We start from the raw sequence: 21,468 nt of genomic DNA, 5'->3' as shown, positions 1-21,468 counted from the left end.
GGAGGTTAACTTATTAGTATACAGTTGTGCTTGAAGTTTCTTAGTTAATACTGGAGATTTCCTCGTGTTAGAAGGAGCATATTCCTTTTTGAAATCGTGGTAGTCTCTCCCTCTCGGATTGGCCTTTGAGGGAGCTAATTTCCTTTCTTCGTAGGTTGAGGTAAGTTGTTAATGTTCCTATCTATGGTCTTTCCTTGTATGGATGGGATTTTTAGACTCTACAGGGTGTCCTCCATCATTTGTTTCATTCTAACATTTGTCTTGATACTTTTCAAGGGGGCTAAATGTTGAATACATTTCTTTTGGTGAACAAGAAATCTATTTGGAGTTAGCCCTTTAGGCCAACACTCCAGCCTGAGACTTTAAGGATGATGGTGTCATCACTTAAATATTGGATTTAGTTTGTGTCGCGTAAGAGCTCAAACTTGCGACCCTAGGGTGATGATTTTGTTGCCATTTGACTTGTTGCATGTTTGGAAAGCCACGAAAGAGGAGTAAATTCAAAAACGACACAATCAATGAATTTGTTTTCTCTACTTTTATTGGCCAAGTCACTTTTTTTTTTTTTAAAGGAATTTATTTTTTTAGAAAAAATATTTTTCAATTTCTTTAATCAACCAAAAATGGAAAAATTGGAAATCTCTCTATTGAAATCACATACAGTAATTTTCTTGTGTAATCTCTACGAAGCAAGTACCGTTTATACTAAAAATAGTTGTCCTAAATTAATTGTAAATTTAAACAATCAAGAAATAGTAAGTTACTTTTTTACAACTCTACTCTTAGTAATTAAGTCATTTTGAAATATAAAAAAAGTTATTACTACAATTCTACTCTATTATCAAAAAGGTTATTTTAAAGTTACAAGATTATTTTTTGTTAAACTTTTGATATTTCTTGCGTATCATTCAATACATAACACATCAATTAAAGATATTTAATGTATAAATTTAATAATTCATTAATAGAGATTAATTTTCATAATGATTATAGAATATTTATAGTATGGTTATATTAGTCAAATTGTATCCCTTATTAATTTTTCTTAAGGGTTATGCAAGATCTTATTCTGAACGGAGGGAGTAGTAAATTATTTGGAGTGGCTATCGAAACTTCTTTAATAAGCTGCAACCAATTAAAACCAGATAAAAATAAATAAATTATTATCACTTCCAATACAGTGATAAAATTAGAGAAAAGAATAAGCCAATGACACTTATATCATGGCTTGATTAGGATTTTCTTGCAGTGTAAAGGAAACAATCTATTTGGTTCCTTATTAATCTATAAGTAAAATCATCGCCACTTTCAAGCTACAAATCCAAACTAAACTCTTCTCTTTGATAACATACAATCAAACTCAAAATCTTTATAAAGAAAGGAAAGCGGAAGGCACATCATTGTAAGGATCACCAAATGCTGCAACATTGCCTGGCCTTGAGAATACAATCTATATATACAAAAAATAGAGTACCCTTAAGTAAATCTACTTGTTATATTTTGGTAAACAATTTGGCGATTTCTAGTAAATAATGAGAAAAACAATTGTACATGTTGTAAGCATTTAGTTTAGTTTACTTAGATAAAGTAGTAGCATGCTATATTACTCAGACTTTTCAAAAATATCGACATGTGCAGCGCATTTTTTAAGAATCTAACATGATGTGACAACATTTTTGGAGAGTTTAAGTTACATAGCTGATGGAAATTCTCTAGTAAGGTGAAGATCAAGGTCCATTTGGTATGAAACAAAAGTTGTAGTCCAATTCTCAGAGCTTTGTATGTCTTCAACTAACATCAAAAAAGGTACAAAAAACTTGTATCCTTGTGACAGATAAAGTCATTTTTCTATTTGGTCCAACAAACATATAAACATTATTTTCTCTCTTAACTGCTTGCAAGCATTATCAATTGAGCAACATACACATTCACAAGGGTGGAGCTAGAGAGGTGGAAGGAGTTCATCATCTACATTGTATGTTAAAAAAACGACCCTTGTTCTTCGCCTATAAATATTTTCAAAGGTTTTTCATCATACCTGATAATCTCCTAGCGTGCATGTTTTGAATCCAGCAGCACAGTAGTCAAAGTAGTACTCCCATGTCCTGATGAACTTGTCATCGAATCCCAAAGCACGAATTTGGCTAGTGACACAAGAGTTATTAAAGTTCCAATATCAGAGTCTAGAAATGATCTATTACTTCAGAACAAGCTACAAAATGATTCATGAAGGAAACATGTTAAAGTCTCTTTTGATTAATCTTGATCTTGTTACCTTTGTTTTTCCAGGAAGTTTTTCCGCCACCATCTTAGCGTTTGATAGTAATGGATTCCTATGTCTTCTAGGTGCTCAACGCTGCATTTGTATCATTTATCAAATGGTCTTTAAACAAGACATACTATGCTAGTGCCAAATGACAAAATGAGCTCTTTGTTACCATAGCCTGGATGCAGCAGCCATGGCTGATGTTACTCGACTCAGTGCAGGCAAGCATCCACCGGGGAATATATACTCTTTTATGAAGTCTGAGCTCTGCCTGTATTCTTCATACCTCTCGTCTGGTATTGAAATAAACTAAGGAAAGCCAACGTTTGTGAAAAGAAGAGTGAAGGAAATTAAAGGGAAAACGTCAACAATGTGGAACGTGTTGAGGAGTCACTTCAATTCATTACCTGCAGAACAAGAAGGCCATCTTCTGCTAGTGCTGATTCACAACAAGTAAAGAATTCCTCCATAAACTCATGACCAACAGCTTCTAACATCTCGCTGAAAATGATTATTTGTACAATTATAACACTGGCTTGACTTGTAATAAGTAACACAAAATTACATAATGTAGGTATGCAACAACTTACCATGATATAATCCTGTCATATCTAGACATATTTGGCAATTGACGATAGTCACATAGGAGAAATGTTATATGATCCTGTGAATACATTTCGTTGACTTTAGTTAGTACTAATCAAAATTATCCGAAATTGGTTCCAATGCATCAGGTGTTAATTGAAGTTATGTACCTGAAGGCCTTCTTGCTTAACTCTCAACTGTGCATACTTCAGTTGCTGCTCGGAGAGAGTTATACCAGTATATTTACATCCTGTTCGCTGAACAACTTCCACAGCCAAACTTCCCCAGCCACATCCGATCTCTAAGATGTGATGTTCCTTCTTAACTTTTGCCTAAATAGATAAGAATCAGAATCAAGTTAGGCTTGAACTTTATGTAGAAATGAGGGATTGTATACTTTGTTGATGACTTACCTTTTCGATGAGAAGAGAAATCTTCCTCTTCTGTGCAACTTTCAGGTCTTCCTCTTCACTCTAGAACAATTACAAAAGAAAAGAAAAGATCACCTTAAGAACAATATTAAATAACAGAAAATGTATCTTTGAGCTCTTACCTTAAAAATTGCACATGAATATGTCATTGTCTCGTCTAGGAAAAGCGAGAAAAGTTCATTACTCTGGAAAAAAAAGGCGATAAATATACTTATCAATCTACACTTGAATACATTGGCCTATGAAAGATGAGAAAGTTACAAGAAAACAGCAGGAAGTGATTAACTGTACAAGTTATTTACCAGATCATAGTGACGAGAGATGTTCCTACGAGCCTGAGTCAGGGTGTTCTGATTTGAAACATGTCGAATGAAATATTTTGCAGATGATACTGCAGCTGTAAAAAGCAGTGGTGTCCACCATCCTCTGGAGATAAAGGTAACCAAAATTTTTTTTAACGTGTCAACAGAAGTAATGTTCCTGATTTCAGTATCTATAAACTATTTACCTTTTCTTACTAGACCTTGTGACAGATGCGTTCAAATCTCTGTTGTTAACAAAAATCTGTAAAAGAATTCAGGATGCCAAGTACCAACAAAAAGCTATTGACATAGAAATAGAGGCATTTTTCGCACCATGAAAAGATTAAGAAGACCGTCGTTCTTATCAACAAAAGAGAAGTCCCCATGAATAAAAGCATCAGCAAGGCCCAAGTCACCTTGAGTTGCAACCTGTAAGAGATTAGTTTATGTCAAAGAATTTATCCATATTGGAGAATCCTTTTCATTTTTCTTTCTAGTAGCTTGATGACTTACGAGAAACGGAAAAACAAAAAAAATCTAGTTACCTTCCAGTAAAATTGTGTACTATGAATTCTAAGAGAAACTTTGGGAGAGCTTTTCTTCTCTGTTCCTTCGAATGTGAACATTGTACCCCCTTCTTCTAATAGGCTGAACACAGAAAATATAGTCTAAAAACAACGTATGCGTGATTCGTTTATATTTTTAAGTATATAAGAGCATACTTTCTCAATAAAATAGCTTTTTGCTGAAACTGAATAGATAGAAAAACCATTATGTCAAATATATAAACATTTTGGAATTAAAACTATACAAAATGAAACTATTATAACTCACATTATGCATCCTGTCGCGACGAAACTCTTGAGAAATCTAGTAACGAGGAGACGTGCTCCTGTTTCTGGCCAGGTAGGTACCATGTGTTTGGGATTTTTCAGGACACTAAAGTTCCTCTTAAGCAGTCCTTGTGCAGCAATAGCACCTGCCTGAGAAGCAGCCAAAAAACAGATTATTATCCATGCATTGTATCGTCTCATGGATTTCATTTCTCTTTCAAGTTGAAATGTGGTAAGCTTGTTGGAAGGATATAGTACTACCTTTAGTCCATCCTCATGGAATCCATAGCCTGAAAGTATTGCAATTTAACATCAATGAGTGATGAAAGAACAATGTAGCTATAAAATTCGTGCACTAAAGGAAGCAAAGATTAGAGAATCAGGATAATCTCATAAAAGCACCTTGATATGCTCCACAAAACCATATTCCTCTCTTCCCTTGGATTTGATAAAGCTCGGATGACGCTTTTGATGAAGCAACTGAGGGTACTGGATGGCCGGTGGTCCACTTAAGCAACGTATGCTCTGGTGTGTGAGGAGGATTAAGAGTTACACAATAAGGCCTCTCTGTCTCACCAAGGTTCTGTTGGTTTACACATTCCAAAGATAAGTATGCTAGAAAAAGCTAGGAAGAATATCAAAAGTTGCTGCTAGAAAAAGCTAGAAACAGAGGAAGAATAGTCAAAGTTGCCAAAAGCAACTTTTGACAGAAAAAACTGGCAACACGTTTTGGTAACTTTTTGACAGATAGCTGGCAACACGTTTACAAAACGCGTAAAATTTTTTTTACGCGTTTTGTTCCTCTTATAAATATAGAGGACATTCTGCTCTCATTTATATCATCCCAAAAAGAGAGAGTAAGAATACAAAAGAGAGTTATACACCAAGATAAATATTGTAGTCTTGAGTGTCCTCTTTAGTAGTTGTTCCTTTTACAAAAGAGAAGTGTTAATTGTTGTTTTCTCCTTGTATTTGAGAGCTGTGTACTCCATATAAAATAGTGAGAACCTTCTACCCCGTGGTTTTTCCCCCTCTATCAATTAGAGGGGTTTCCACGTAAAATTCTCGTATCCAATTTATTTTCATTATTTTTATCATATCAAACTTTAGTTGTGGTGCTTCCTCCCCCTAACAGTGGTATCAGAGTCCTCGGTTATTCTGTCTATTTTATGCGAAAGTACTATTCGTGAATAGTAAACTTTCGTGAATAGTAAATTCGGTGAATAGTACTATTCACGTGAATAGTAAATTTCAGTAACGGTACAGTTTGTCACGATTGTTCGCAAAAATATTCAGAAACGATCCAGAAGGTTGTGAAGCAAATAACAATGTCGAGTACAACAAAGTTTGACGTTGAAAAATTCAATGAGACTAATTTCTCATTGTGGAAAATGAAAATAAAAGCGATATTGAGAAAAGACAATTGCTTAGCTGCAATTGAAGGCAGACCCACAGACTTTGTTGATGACAGCAAGTGGAACGACATAGATAGCAACGCAGTTGCTGATCTACACTTGGCACTAGCTGATCAAGTATTGTCTAGTGTGGCGGAAAAACGGACAGCGAAGGAAATATGAGATACACTTACGGGGTTGTATGAGACCAAGTCTTTACATAATAAAATCTTCTTTAAAAGAAGATTGTATACTCTTCGAATGGCAGAGTCCATGTCAGTTACTGAATATATCAATACTTTGAATACTCTGTTTTCGCAACTTACAATAATGGGTTGCAAAATAGAGGGGAGTGAACATGCGGAGCTTCTACTTCAAAGTCTGCCTGACTCGTATGATCAACTCATCATCAACCTGACGAACAATACATATAGTCTAGTTTTCGATGAAATTGCAGCCGCTGTCTTGGAAGAAGAAAATCGGCGCAAAAACAAGGAAGACAAACAAGCAAGTTCGCAGCAAGCTGAAGCTTTGATGGTGGTGAGAGGAAGACCAACAGAACGTGGCCCCAGTGGGAGTCACAATCATGGCAGATCTCAATCAAGAAGTAAGAAGAATATCAAGTGCTACAACTGTGGCAAAAAAAAGCACTTCAAGAAAGATTGTCGGTTTAAGAAGAAGAGTGAACACCCTGAGCCATCAAATTTCAAGGGAATGTTGCATGTACCTCGGATGATGGCGATATTTTATGTAGTGAGGCAATATCAAATAATGAAGGCAGAAAATGTTTTTCTGATGTCTGGATCATGGACACAGGAGCAACAAGGCACATGACTTCTCGGAGAGAATGGTTCCATCAATATAATCCTATCTCAGAAGGGTCTGTGTTCATGGGAAATGATTATGCTTTGGATGTTATTGGTATTGGGTCCATCAAAATAAAGATGTATGATGGTACGGTTTGCACCATCCAGGAGGTACGACATGTAAAAGACTTGAAGAAGAATCTATTGTCTTTAGGACAACTAGATGATAACGGATGTTCATATAAGACTCATGGTGGAGTCATGAGAATATCCAAAGGAGCGCTTGTAGTAATGAAAGCGGAAAAACTTGCGTCAAATCTATATGTGCTTAAAGGTGAAACACACCAAGAAGGAGAAGCATCAACCGCGTCAGCAAGTTCATTTGAAGAATCAACGATGATGTGGCATCGTAAACTTGGCCATATATCGGAATGAGGTTTGAAGATTCTTGCTGAGCAAAAACTTCTTCTAGGGTTCAAAAAGGTTTCACTACCCTTTTGTGAGCATTATGTTACCAGTAAGCAAAATAGACTGAAGTTTAGCAGTTCCTCTGCTAAAAACAAGGAAATACTAAATCTGGTCCACTCTGATGTCTGGCAAGCACCGGTGGAGTCTCTAGGAGGAGCAAAATATTTCATGTCATTTATCGACAATTACTCTAGGAGAAGTTGGGTATATCCAATCAAGAGGAAGGCAGATGTTTTTTCAGTTTTCAAAGAATTCAAAGTGCGTGTGGAACTTGAATCTGAGAAAAAGATCAAGTGTTTGAGGACAGATAATGGAGGAGAATACACTGGTGATGAATTTAATAACTTCTGTAAATAAGAAGGTATTAAACGGCAGTTCACGGTGGCATATACTCCACAAAAAAATGGAGTAGCAGAGCGGATGAACAGAACCTTGTTGGAACGGAGAAGAGCTATGTTGGCAACTGCAGGGTTGGAAAAACCATTCTGGGCAGAAGCAGTCAAAACCGCCTATTATGTGATCAATCGGTCACCATCAACCGCAATTGATCTGAAAACGCCAATGGAGATGTGGACAGGAAAACCAACTGATTATTCTCACTTACATATATTCGGAAGTCCTACTTATGTTATGTACAACACCCAAGAAAAATCGAAGTTGGATCCAAAATCCAGAGAATGCATTTTCTTAGGGTATGCTGATGGAGTCAAGGGGTATCGCTTGTGGGATCCCACAACCCACAAGGTGGTAATCAGCAGGGATATTGTATTTGTTGAAAACAAGATACAAGCAAAAGAAGGTAGCACTTCAAAAGAAAAATCAGAGACTACTACAGTTGAAGTTGAAGAAATAGAAGAAGTTACAGTTTCTTCTGAAGCAGCACCAGAGCACGAAGAACAAGAGCAAACTGAGATCGAAACTCCAGAAGTTCGACGGTCAACCAGGGAGAGAAGAGAACCAGCTTGGCACTCAGATTATTCTATGGAGAGTAATATTGCATACTGTCTACTAACAGAAGATGGAGAGCCTTCAACTTTTCACGAGGCTATGAAAGGCCAAGAATCATCTCTGTGGGTGGCAGCAATGCAAAAAGAAATTGAAGCTCTCCATAAAAATAAAACATGGGATCTTGTTCAATTACCACAAGGAAGGAAGGCCATTAGAAACAAATGGGTCTACAAGATCAAACACAATGGTAATAATCAAGTGGAGAAGTATCGTGCAAGATTGGTGGTGAAAGGATTCACTTAGAAAGAAGGTATAGACTTCAATGAGATATTTTCTCCGATGGTTCGACTTACAACAATTCGAGTGGTCCTGGCGATGTGTGCTACATTTGACTTGTACTTGGAGCAGTTAGATGTCAAAACTGCATTTCTTCATGGAGAACTTGAAGAACTTTATATGCTCCAACTAGAAGGTTTTGAAGAATAGGGAAAAGAGAACTTGGTTTGCAGGTTGAACAAATCTCTATACGGTCTCAAACAGGCGCTGAGATGTTGGTATAAGAGATTTGATTCCTTCATTATAAGCCTTGGATACAACAGACATAGTTCAGATCCTTGTGTTTATTACAAGAGATTTGGTGATGAAGATTTTGTTATTTTGCTGTTGTATGTTGACGACATGTTGGTAGCAGGCCCCAACAAAGATCGTCTTACAAATTTAAAGGCACAATTGGCTAGGGAGTTTGAAATGAAGGACTTGGGACCAGCAAACAAGATTCTAGGGATGCAAATTCACCGAGACAGAAATAATAGGAAGATTTGGCTTTCTCAAAAGAACTACTTGAAGAAAATCTTGAGACACTTCAAGATGCAAGACTGTAAGTCAATTTCTACCCCACTTCCTATTAATTTCAAGTTATCCTCAAGTATGAGTCCTAGCAATAAGGCAGAGAGGATGGAGATGTCTCGAGTACCGTATGCATCAGCAGTGAGAAGTTTAATGTTCGCCATGGTATGTACAAGACCTGACATTGCACAAGCAGTGGGAGTGGTTAGTCGATACATGGCTAATCCTGATAGAGAGCATTGGAATACTGTTAAGAGGATCCTGAGATACATCAAGGGTACCTCAGATGTTACAATGTGTTATGGAGGATCAGACTTTACTGTTAAAGGTTATGTTGATTCAGATTATGCAGGTGATCTTGATAAAAGCAAGTCCACCACAGGTTATGTGTTTACTCTTGCTGGAGGAACTGTAAGCTGGGTTTCAAAACTGCAGTCTATCGTGGCTACATCTACGACGGAAGCAGAATATGTAGCAGCTACACAAGCTAGCAAAGAGGCAATATGGATGCAAATGTTATTGGAGGAGCTCGGGCACAAACAAGAGAAGATTGCTCTGTTTTGTGACAGTCAGAGCGCTTTGCATCTTGCAAAGAATCCGGCATTTCATTCAAGGACAAAGCACATACGAGTTCAGTATCATTTTGTCCGTGAGAAGGTGGAAGAAGGCAGTGTGGATATTCAGAAAATTCACACTAATGACAACCTAGCAGATATGTTAACGAAACCGATCAATAGTAACAAGTTCATATGGTGTCGATCTTCTATTGGTCTAACACAAACATAACATTGCAGTAATTGGGTAGAAAGGATGGTGTGAAGACTTAATTAATTCTCAATTAAGTCTTCAAGTGGGAGAATGCTAGAAAAAGCTAGGAAGAATATCAAAAGTTGCTGCTAGAAAAAGCTAGAAACAGAGGAAGAATAGTCAAAGTTGCCAAAAGCAACTTTTGACAGAAAAACTTGCAACACGTTTTGGAAACTTTTTGACAGATAGCTGGCAACACGTTTACAAAGCGCGTAAAATTTCTTTTACGCGTTTTGTTCCTCTTATAAATAGAGGACATTCTGCTCTCATTTATATCATCCCAGAAAGAGAGAGTAAGAATACAAAAGAGAGTTATACACCAAGATAAATATTGTAGTCTTGAGTGTCCTCTTTAGTAGTTGTTCCTTTTACAAGAGAGAAGTGTTAATTGTTGTTTTCTCCTTGTATTTGAGAGCTGTGTACTCCATATAAAATAGTGAGAACCTTCTACCCCGTGGTTTTTTCCCCTCTATCAATTAGAGGGGTTTCCACGTAAAATTCTCGTATCCAATTTATTTTCATTATTTTGATTATATCAAACTTTAGTTGTGGTGCTTCCTCTCCCTAACAAAGTAGACTTCCTTACTGAAGAACAATATAGAAAGGAGATGCATCATATTTACCTGGAGTATGTTGAGCCAATATGTCACGCATACTCTACCGTTCATGGTTCCAAGAAAATTCCATGAGCTCCACGCTGCTGGGTTGCGAGGCAGGAAAGTTTTGTCACAATGAAGGAAAATATCACTGTCGCAGAGGAATAGAAAATGAGTGTGCATGTTGACATTATAAATCGTCGTAACACTATGGTTTTAAAATACCAACTAACTTCTTTCAAACCAAGCAGCAAGAGAAGAAGTTCAAAGAATTTGTCAACAAGATGTATTCTCTTCAACATAATATTCTGCTCTACACACCGTGTTCATGAGTAGAAATTGAGAGAATGATCGAAATGACCCTTAATGCATACGAGTTGGACTATTGTAATCCTTAATATATGCCCTTCAACAGAAATAGACCATAATGGATGCAAAAAGTGGACACCTATGATCTTAATCCCCTAAAATTAACAGTACAAGTTAGAGCAATCACAATTTTATTCTACAACAAGTATCCAATGCATAATCTTAAGATTCAATGTGCATTCCTCAATTCTATCATCATAACAGATACTACTATCTAACATGGACATAAATTTATATGTTCATTTCTGAGAGGAAGATGAACCATACATATCATCATATCATCCTAAAGGATGAGCTTTTTGGAAAAGAAAATAAAGGGGAATGAGAAAATCAAGTTCAAAAAAAGTGAACATAATAGGCACACAAAGTACCTGTAAACATATTGGAAGGCACCCAATATTCTAGTTTCATCATATGTTGCCTCTTTGCCTAACATTCTCAGAGTATCTGGTGCATGTGCAGCCATTATGCATCCATCATATACTTCTTTGGATTCATCAGTGCAAGCTACAGTGCAACCTGCACGCGCTCTCTCTTTTACAGTTAGAATCACGACTAGTTTCTAACTATGGGAAGATTTCTCTCAGGTAAACACAAAGTGAACTCTTTGGATGTAAGGACAGGAAACTCTCACATAAATGCACAGACAGACATGGAGAAAATAGAGGGATTTAAAATGCTAAAACAAAACCGGACCTTCTTCATTTGTCGATACAGAATTTACTTCACAACCAGTCCTTATTTGACAGCCTCTCTTCTCCAGCTCCTCAATAACCTGCTTTGTATACCAATCTAATAACTCAGAAGGATGATAAGATCTTAACAAATCATTCAAGAAAGCGAAAATTGTTACTTGCTTGAAGTTTTTATAGTATGAAATCAGTAGTTTTTTGTATGGTACTTAAAGAATAAAAATACCACCTTGTTTACATATGTATGTGATCGCCATCTAACAGTGAGCCATTGAGGGCGACCAAAGATCTGTAAAGAAAGAACGAGAACACTCTAAAGTACAAGGACAACAAAATGCTATACAGCAGCATTCAAATTCAGTATCTTCTATGAACCACATTTAGCAATTGGCTATAAGCTATACATAAAACGTGCTCGTTAAACAGTTTATGAAAATTCTACCTGAAGAAGATGGTGGTTGCGACAAAATGAAAGGATGGAATAAGCAGAAAAGCCCATTACTCCATCCGAGGGGCAGGACCAAATTGAAGCACATATTGGAACCTGTGAAACATATGTGTGAATTGCTTGTTGCAAGATTAATCTTTTGTATGAACAAAAGTTTGCTTATACATGTGGTAAAAACAAGAAGTATGATAGAACAGCAGCCTCACCAGATAAGCTTTCTGAAATAACTCTGAATAACCATGTGACTGAATAAAATGTCCTAATGTTTCATTGCGATCAATGTCAGGATTGTTATCAAGTTCCTCAAGGTAACTGCATTGCAGAAGTAGAAGAATATTCATGAGAAAATAAAATTTATTGCAAAAAAAAGTACTCTTTCCTACAGAAACTGTGATAAACAGAATGATTTAGTCGATTTCCATCGAAAGCATGATCTTCAAATGAACAAAGAAGACTCTTTGTGCTCTAATGAGATAAGTAAATCAACAATGGCTCAAACAACATGTAATAAAATTGATTGCTGATAAGAAGTTATCGGTACCTTATGACATCCTGCTTGAACCTGATAATTTCTCTAATCATTTGCCAAAAGTATGGATTCAAGACATTCTTTTTCTGTGCAAACAGACCAGAGAGTCCATTTCGGCTACCCCATTCGCAACCATGACCTTTGTCCAAGCTCACTGAAAATGACATATCGGAGATCTCCATATCGATACCAAGACTCTCAAAAAATTCCATCATGTTTGGATAAGTTACCTGTCAAATACACCATTTCAACATACACTGGCTACTCTATGAACACAAAATTCGTTAAGAAAATGAACGGTGAGTATTGTTCAAGACCATATAAAGAGACTACAACCTATGCCCGCAACCAAAGTGAGATTCTAACACCATAGGACTGAACATTTGGAACATGAATAACATAACATGAGGGATAAATAATGAACAAACAAATATGAAGGATGTACCTAAAGTATTAGAGTATAATACTACATTAAGAAAATGGACATTGGGCCTAATTTAACCGCAAAGTAGATCAATGTGGCACTTTTACAAACTCCAAATTGATTTTAATGCTGATCATAATAAATTCTTAGCTTTCTTCTTAGACACGTGACTATGCATCAGAACCAACCTAAAAAGATAGAAAAGGAAAGTTTGAGAAATAGTGTGTAGCCCCCTGACGATGGACGGGTCAAGCAGGACTAGCAGACTTCTAGGTTGGTAAGCTTCTAAAGATGAGGTGCACGTGAAGAGTTTTTAAAGCATATTCAAATTCACATGGTGCACGCTTTTGGGCTCAATGATAGTTTAGCCCAAGGGACGAATCTGTGAGGCCTGTTGGGCCAAAACACATGACATGTGAATCCCATATCAGAATGAGGAAGAAAAGTGAATGAGTTTTGTAAGATATAGCTCAAGTTCACATAGTATGAGCTCGATGATGGCGTAGCCAAAGGAACAAATCTGTGAGGCCAGTTGGTTCAAAACGAACAATATGTGTCATGTAATTGAACTGTGACATGTGACATATAGTCACACTCGAGACCTTCTCTATGGTAGTTTTAGCGATTATTTAACGATATAAGTCCTCTAATTTTTTTTCATTCCACTCAATTTTCATTTTTCTATTGTCTTCCGCAATAATTCCACAAATTAAGAAGAATTTGGCTAAGCTACAATAGTATTGTATTTCATAATAATAGCATTGTCTTTCTATGCCGTTCGAATCCTTTAAAAATATTGTCGCTATTTCTCCCAAAACATTGTCGAGCTTTAATTGGATTTGAATTTGAAAGGAAAAAAAGGAGTTTTGAAACTTGTGAATTGAAATATGATATGCATGTCTTAGAATAGACAAATTAGAAATACTATCACATAAATTGACACGGAGAAAATACTTTTGATGTTTACGCATATTAAACTTAGGTGCAATTTCTTTTTCTTCCAATTTTGTGTCTAATCAAATACGAAAACATCGGGACGGAGTACTAGACAATATGACTTACAAGATGGGACATACCATACGACAAGAATACAGTTGCATTGGGCCTAAATTCATTTTAGGACCACATAACGATGGGTCTGTTTCTTCTCATGTACCTTTCAATATATTATCAAAATTAGTTTTAAGACTAAAAATGTAGTAATTTCCAATTCTATTAAAGAAAAAAAATTGTTTTATAAAAGTATGAAAGTGATTGCATTGTCGTATGTTTCTACATTGATTTGGTTAATGTCCATTTGGAATCTTTTTTTTGTCCTTTATTTGTTCGTTTAGGTAAAAACGTCCAAAAATTAACTTTTATTCTCAACTATAAACGACAATCACTAACATATTAATCAAAATGATTTTCACCTTTTAAATAGAGTTAATACCTTTAAAAAAACCTAAATTATTTAGGTTTAAATTATGGAGTGTTGTTGTTAGCTCTGAACTACTCCCTCCATTTCATTTTACTTAGCGTCTATACCAAAAATAAATGTTTCATTTTATTTGTCTATTTTTAGTAAATTCTTAGGGCTCATTTGGTATGAGAGATAAGGAATAACTATTTTTGAGATTAATTTCAATATGAGATTATTTTATATTTGGTTGGGATAAAATCGTAGAATAACTTATTCCGAGATTAATTATCCTGAAATTATAATGTTATTTTTATTTCATATTGAAGATGGAGTTACAATTCCAAGATAATTTGTTCCTTAAAACGAGCCCTTAAAGAGTTTGTGGGAACCATGCAATGCCAATATTGGATTTTATATTTTGAATTTTTTACACTACATAATAGCCTAGCAACACTCACAAACAAAAAATAATTTTAGTCCTTATTTTTAACTATTTATCTAGTGTATAGTGCATAAATAATATATAATCCATTGCATAATTAAGAAGTTGGTGTGAAATTTTCTTTCCATACATAATTTTATTATGTTTTATATATATGGGTTAAGGATCTATCAAAAATAACATCTCTATTTTCATAAGATAAAGATAAAAATCAATAAGCATTCTCGGATCTCAGATCGAATTGATATTGATATACTAATTCGATCCGAGCTATTGGAATTGGAATAAAGTTGATAGCGGATTGCAAAATGGAAAATTCCTCAAAATTATCTGGTCTGTATCCACCCCGAATATATGCTTCAACAAGAATCATATCATATAGAATTTTATGAAATATTTTAAAGATCAAGAAACATATGCGTTCTTCAGAAAATATAAATACATTATTCACCCTTCTTGAATTTTACTTCTGAAATTTCACTGAATATGTTATTACGTCTCTGGTCGACTAAAAATGTTGTAATATTCCTTTTAATTTAGGTGGGAGACAATGACAAAGTATCTTCATGGAAAGACAAGGCAATGCCCCTCTCACATCTCAATTTTGAAATATATGAACGATTCACAATCAAACACGTTATAGGGTTTGAACCACAAGAAATAAATATTCGTATTATAAATAAATACCTTTCATTATTTGTGAAATTTTACAAATTGTGAACCCCATTAAAAATTCTTGATCAACATCATCATTTTATCTCTAATTGCTACCTTAGTTCTTAGATAAACAATTTCTAATTTCTCTATATAATTTAGTGGCATAAGAATGTCTAAAGAGGTTTATAAAGCTTAATTAATTTTGAGCTATTTCATTTATTAGATTGTTCTACATTTTATTTAAAAAAAACATGTAAAGTACTGACTTATATCTCTGACTAGTTTTTATCTATTTAGATCAGCCTTATCTTTCTTGTCACCTTCCTACGTAAACAGAAGAAAATCTAGAAAGGTCACCTTTACACAATATAAACAAAAAAGACATATACTTTCTTTGTTTTAATTTATTTGTTCAATTTTAAATTGGCGTAAAATTTATAAAAATAAAGACAACTTTTGAATTTTATAATCTCAAACTCAAGATATATAGACTATATCAAAATGCCTGATAATATTATAATCTTAAACATATTATATGAAAAGTTAGATTCAAAGAGTTACCAAAAAAATAATAGAGAAAAAAACAATAAAGCGAACTAAAAAAAGAAAAATATATGACAAATAAATTAGAATAGAATGTGTATTCTATTTTTCGACATAAATCGAAATTAATAAGTCCTCAAATTGAATATTGAATATCAAAAAGAAATATACAACTAAATTATGAATGTTTTTGGTATGGTTCCAAATCTTCCAAATTTGTTTGATCAAAATATTTACTTTAGAAAAGCATTTTTTTTTTTTTAAAAAATAACTATATCCTAATGAAATAAGTTCATTATTATACTTGAACCCCCACTCTCCACCCGGTTTCACTCCATAATATTTTGCTAAAACTATATACAAATACTTTTAAAATGACATTTCTTTATTTACTTATCAAACATTATAAGTAACATAAGTAACTAATATATTTCTCGAGAAAATTACATTTGTACTTACCCGATTAAAGACCATAAATCCAAGGTCAAGATCAACGCCGTTAACGGTAACGGTCTTTGCATGGCCGCCGATATAATTTTCCTTGTCGTAAATTACCACTTTGACCCCAGATTTTGCCAATTCATATGCAGAAACCAATCCACTTATCCCTGCCCCTACAACTGCTATTTTCATTTTTCTGTCTTCAATATTACAACTGCAATAACAAATGATGAAATTAAATTAAATTAAATGAGGAATATACTCGCTTCATTTCATTTTATATGACGATGTTTGATTAAACATAATGTTTTTTTTTAAAAAATGAAACGAAAATCATATTCAAAGAAGCAAATTAATTAGTATCATATAATAAGTGCTTCATTGTGAAAACATTGTGTAATACAACCATAAACTCATGTGTACGGTTGATTTATCAGATGGTCACTGATCAATGAATGGTTATTAAATATCTCATGATAAAACCATTTTTTTTACTTGATTCGAATTTTCATCATTAAAGAAAGATGACTTTCTGAACTAAATAACTATTAGCTGAGTGATAATAATTAGTCGTCATTATAATTGAAAAAAATGTACTTACCTTATAAATTTATATTGAAGGCTTTGAAGTTGAAGTAGAGAAGAAAATGCAGGAAGAAAAAGCACAAAGCCAGTAAGGATTGGTTGGCTTAGTACAAAAGGACACAGAACCAAGTGGAAAAGGAAAACAGAGTGGGCACTATTCTGTCTTAATACTTAGCCTTGTAATGTATATATAGGAACATATTTATCGGATAGGGTCTTCTGTTGACTCCGGTATATAGATTTGATTAATTTAGATTCGCGTTAGGGTCAATTCAAAAGGGCTTCCTATGGGGTCGAAGACTGATCTAGAAGATCGGTTATATGTTTATGTGCTTGAACTTAATAGTTTTTATTTAGATCTTGTATTTATATTTTCTTTGTTCACTTTTATTTGCTTGTTTTAAATTTTGCACGCCTCTTTACTACAATTCTCATATTAATTAATGTATATTCTTAGGTCTTGAAAAATGTTTTGGATAATAAATAATTCATGTTAAATATGAGAAAAATAATTTTCTCTTATTGATAGGTTAAAAGTGACAAGTAAAAGTGAAATTTATTTATCTTGACAAGTTAAAAGTGAATGGTGTGTGTATATATATATTTGGGGATATTACGTGTCCACACATATAGCCTAGCGATTATTGAAAGGGAAAATAACACTTATATAAAAAAAAAAGAGAAAATATTTATCCTTAAATGCCTAGTACTTTTATACCCCCTTTTTAATTTTAAAATGACATAGATTTATTTTAAAATTCGCGCGCTGACGTTATTCTAACGTCAACGACCACCCTATATGATACCGATATGATATCAATATACCTACAAAGTTTCACGGAGGATTAAACTCAGTCCTATATGATACCGTTATGGTATTAATATACCGATGGAGTATCACAAAAAATATATTTTCAATTAATTTAGAGTTCAATAAATAAGATTGTGGCTTTAATAATTTTCTCTAAAATGTTTCATTTTTATTTCTTAAAAAAAGAGCCCAATCCTATATGAAACCAATAGAATATCAATATACCGACGAAGTATTACAGAGAATTAAGCTAAGTCCTATAGGATACTGATATGGTATCAATATACTGATAGAGTATCACAAAAGATTAATTCATAGCAGTGATGCTGACGTCATGCACGAAATAAGAAAGGAGAAAGTAGGGTAAAAGAGAAAATAGTTTGAGCCCTGAGTCCATTAAGGATATATAGTTTAATTTGGATTGGTTCCAATTTAGATAAATATTTTCATAATTGAGTCTATTTTACGTAGTTTTCCCTTATTGGAACAAAGGTTTAATAACTATTATATCAGTCAATTTCAAATTATAATTTTATCTATGTGAAATTTGTTTTTAAAGAAAATAAATAGTCGATCAACATTTCTTGATAGGCCTTTAATTATGCTTTTATAAAATGTTGCTTGATGAAAATATCCCCAAACATTGAGCGAAATTTATACCCTACAACATTAGGTTATTTATTAAATATTGAATAAAATTACAATAAAAGTTAATTGAAAGTGCAATTACACTTAAACTTTGATTTCTAACAATACTATAATCATTCAAATCTATTATTAGATCCAAACATTATGTTTCTTTCTAAATGTTCTAATATTATTTTAATTAGTTTCACTATAACTCTTTCTTGAAAAACGCCTATTGTTTAGAACTTACAAATCAAATACTACAAACCTGGATTGTGGTGGAGTGTTAAGTACTTCTTCATTCTTAACCATATATATGAGTTTGAGAAGATGGGTCGCTTTTGTTAGAAAACCCTTTATCCTCCAATATGGGATTTCCTGCTACGAATCCAAATTTAATCACTTTAATGTGGGTATCGAACACCAAATAGAAAACCTTTTAAAACTGATGGATAGATTAACCTCCACATGATTCCTCAGTGAGAAGTGCTAAATAATTCATATAATTTCATGTTGAATACGTGAAGGTAACTATCACCTCACAATTAATCCAAAACTATATAAACGAATTTAAAAACATAAGTAAGGACAAATAAATTAAATCAAGAAAAAATAATCAAATATTATAAAACGAGATAAATATAAATTATAGAACTCACCTGTGGAGGAGCAGTCAATATCAATGGAGAATAAAAAAATAAGGTTACTGATGAAGTTTTTAAACCTTTTTATAATAGGGATAATAAATGGATAGTAACAAATTTCCTATTTGTTCTCCTATTAAATCCCTTTGTTCTTTTCTTTTTAACATAGCTTCTTTTAATTTTTTGTCATGGGAAATTTCGTGTTTAATAAAAAAACTTTATTTGCATTTACTATTTTATCCAACTTAGAATATATATACTTACGAAAGGTAAAAACTATGAAAAAAATTTTGCTAAGATATTTCATATTTTAATATAATATATGTTAGTTTCAGTGTACAGGTAAAACACGTGATCTGTCATTTGACTAAGAACAATCGTTTAAAAACAACATAAATAGTACTATTTAAATGATATGTATGCATTCTACTATAAAAATTGATAAAAAAAATATAGCAAGTTCTAAAATAATAATTGTTTCTGATGAATTAATCCGTTAAAATTACATATATATATATATATATATATATATATATATATATATATATATATATATATATATATATATATATATATATATAATTGATAAAAAAATATAGCAAGTTCTAAAATAATAATTGTTTCTGATGAATTAATCCGTTAAAATTACACACACATATATATATAAACTTCTAAACTTAAATGAAATTAAAAATGTCCAAAAAGTTCATCTTTTTAGGTTAAAAATTATAACTCTTAGCAATATCGATATAATTTTCAAACACGTTTTTTTATATTTTAAAAAGTTATCTGATTTTTTTTTAATCAAGAATTATGTTTATAATAAATCATTCAAACGCCATGTAACTTTTTCTGAACTATAAAATACTCAGTTAGCTGTAATTGATCTTTGGACGAAGTCAATAGCCTTGATTTGTTGCATTAATTTTAGTTTAAATAATTTTGAATAAACAAAACTCTTATTACCCCACGTTGTTGTTACACTTCTTTGCATATATACTTCGGACGGCTTGCTATTAGTTGTTATATTTCTTGTTGGGTGTTTACCCTGACTTTCCTAGTATAATTGAGTTTTCCTTTTCCTAAAAGGAAAACACAAAGTTCTCCATATTTGGCTAGTCCTTTTGTAACACCGCAATTTTTTTTGCCAAGACTCGAACCATTCTTCATGTGCGTGTAGGATCGAATTTGGTGACTTCTAGTTGTATATATGAGTTAGGATCAATTCCTAAGTATTTGAAGTGTATTAGATGTCTTTTAGAGTCATAAGGGATCTCTAACACCAAGCTGAATCCAAAGAATTTCTATCGGCTAAGTTTTCGTATGAGTTCGTATAAGGGTCAACTTCAAACGATCATATCTCCTAGAGTATAATGAATTAGGTGGCCTATGACCTATCAAATTTAAGGTCTTTGAGTCTTCTTTCCAACACCACTAAGATTGCATTTTTTGGAGTTTGGAGTAAAAAGTTGTGCCCAGTCTACAAGAGAGGTGTGCGACAAGTCCGCGACGCGGACTTGGCCAGTTTTTCTAGATTTTTTTGTCCATAGTGGTGCGCGACAAGTCCGCGACGCGGACCTGTCGCGGACTCGTCCAGTTTTTCCAGATTTTAGTAAGGAAAACTTGGACCATTCCCTAATATATATATATACAATCTTGGACACGTTTTTAGGGCTAAATTCTGCCCCCATATCAGTTTCTAAGGAGTTTTCTCTCCAAAAACATCCAAGAACATTTAGAGCAAGAATTGGAGAAGAGAAGAAGAGTTAGGATTCAAGTTCTTCAAGTAAGACCATCAAATCTTTTATTTGTTCTTCAAGTCAGGTATGTAAGACTACTCACAATGTTGGATTGATTTTATCCACGTGCCCTACATTTTCATTGATTCGAGTTGAGTTGAGTTTTGAGGTTTCATGAGTTGAGATCTTGGGTTATTTATAATTTCTATTGAATTTTTGTATATAAATTCATATGTATTAATGATGTTCTTGAGTTGAGTTTTGTTGAGAGTATGGATTCATGTATTCATTCACATGAACCCAAAATTAGATTTAATTTTTGTCATAATTTGTCTTGAGGTTGAGATTGATGGTTTTTATGTAAATATTGCTTTCAAAGTGAGATGATGCATATTTTAATGAGTTTGATGAAATTGAACATAGAGTTAAATGATGATTTTGGAGCAAGATATTTGATGATGATGTGAATGATGTTTAGTTTTAAAAAGGTAAAATAATTGATGAAGAGGTAATGTTGATGATGATGTTTTGAGATGTAATGAATTGGAGTCTAATGTGACTACATGATATGATTTGCATAATTCGATTTGATTGGAGTCTTGTGAGCACTTTGAGTATAAATGATTGTTGAGAAGGAGTTTTAGTAATGATTTGTGAACGTTTTTGCATAAATTATTTATGCACTATTTTAAGTTTAAAGAATGATTATTTTCATTTTTGATTTTGAAAGAATTTGAGCATGAGTATTTTGAGTATAAACGAGTTAAGTATTTTTACATTAAAACATCTATTTTGAGTTTGACTTGAGGAGTGAAAATTATATTTTAAATGCA

General features: G+C 33.3%; 1 protein-coding gene across 1 annotated transcript; it reads right to left on the bottom strand.

The window, feature by feature from the left end:
- Positions 1-1,135: 1,135 nt before the first annotated feature.
- On the bottom strand, positions 1,136-16,987 carry LOC129883173 (uncharacterized). The gene is made up of 25 exons (XM_055957771.1): positions 16,831-16,987; positions 16,248-16,443; positions 12,333-12,550; positions 11,998-12,103; positions 11,786-11,887; positions 11,573-11,632; positions 11,348-11,426; positions 11,023-11,170; positions 10,310-10,433; positions 4,820-5,000; positions 4,679-4,707; positions 4,419-4,567; positions 4,130-4,232; positions 3,918-4,013; positions 3,791-3,846; positions 3,585-3,708; positions 3,405-3,467; positions 3,265-3,324; positions 3,022-3,183; positions 2,857-2,930; positions 2,674-2,767; positions 2,439-2,575; positions 2,276-2,356; positions 2,039-2,144; positions 1,136-1,450 (listed from the first exon to the last, which is right to left on the bottom strand). Exons 2-25 carry the CDS (start codon positions 16,419-16,421, stop codon positions 1,370-1,372), a joined length of 2,607 nt encoding a protein of 868 aa, XP_055813746.1. The 5' UTR covers positions 16,422-16,443; positions 16,831-16,987; the 3' UTR covers positions 1,136-1,369.
- Positions 16,988-21,468: the final 4,481 nt, after the last annotated feature.

The sequence above is a fragment of the Solanum dulcamara genome, chromosome 3 (genome assembly GCF_947179165.1).
Source record: "Solanum dulcamara chromosome 3, daSolDulc1.2, whole genome shotgun sequence".
Taxonomy (NCBI): domain Eukaryota; kingdom Viridiplantae; phylum Streptophyta; class Magnoliopsida; order Solanales; family Solanaceae; genus Solanum; species Solanum dulcamara.
The sequence above is the reverse complement of the archived record's forward strand: the minus strand, read 5'-3'. Positions and strand labels throughout refer to the sequence as shown.

Coding starts and splice junctions, on each gene's coding strand:
- LOC129883173 (XM_055957771.1), bottom strand. CDS start 16,421: ATGAAAATAGCAGTTGTAGGGGCAGGGATAAGTGGATTGGTTTCTGCA. Junction 5,001..10,309: donor ATTGGCTCAACATACTCCAG/GTAAATATGATG, acceptor GTAAACCAACAG/AACCTTGGTGAGACAGAGAG. Junction 3,184..3,264: donor TTTCTCTTCTCATCGAAAAG/GTAAGTCATCAA, acceptor TTATCTATTTAG/GCAAAAGTTAAGAAGGAACA.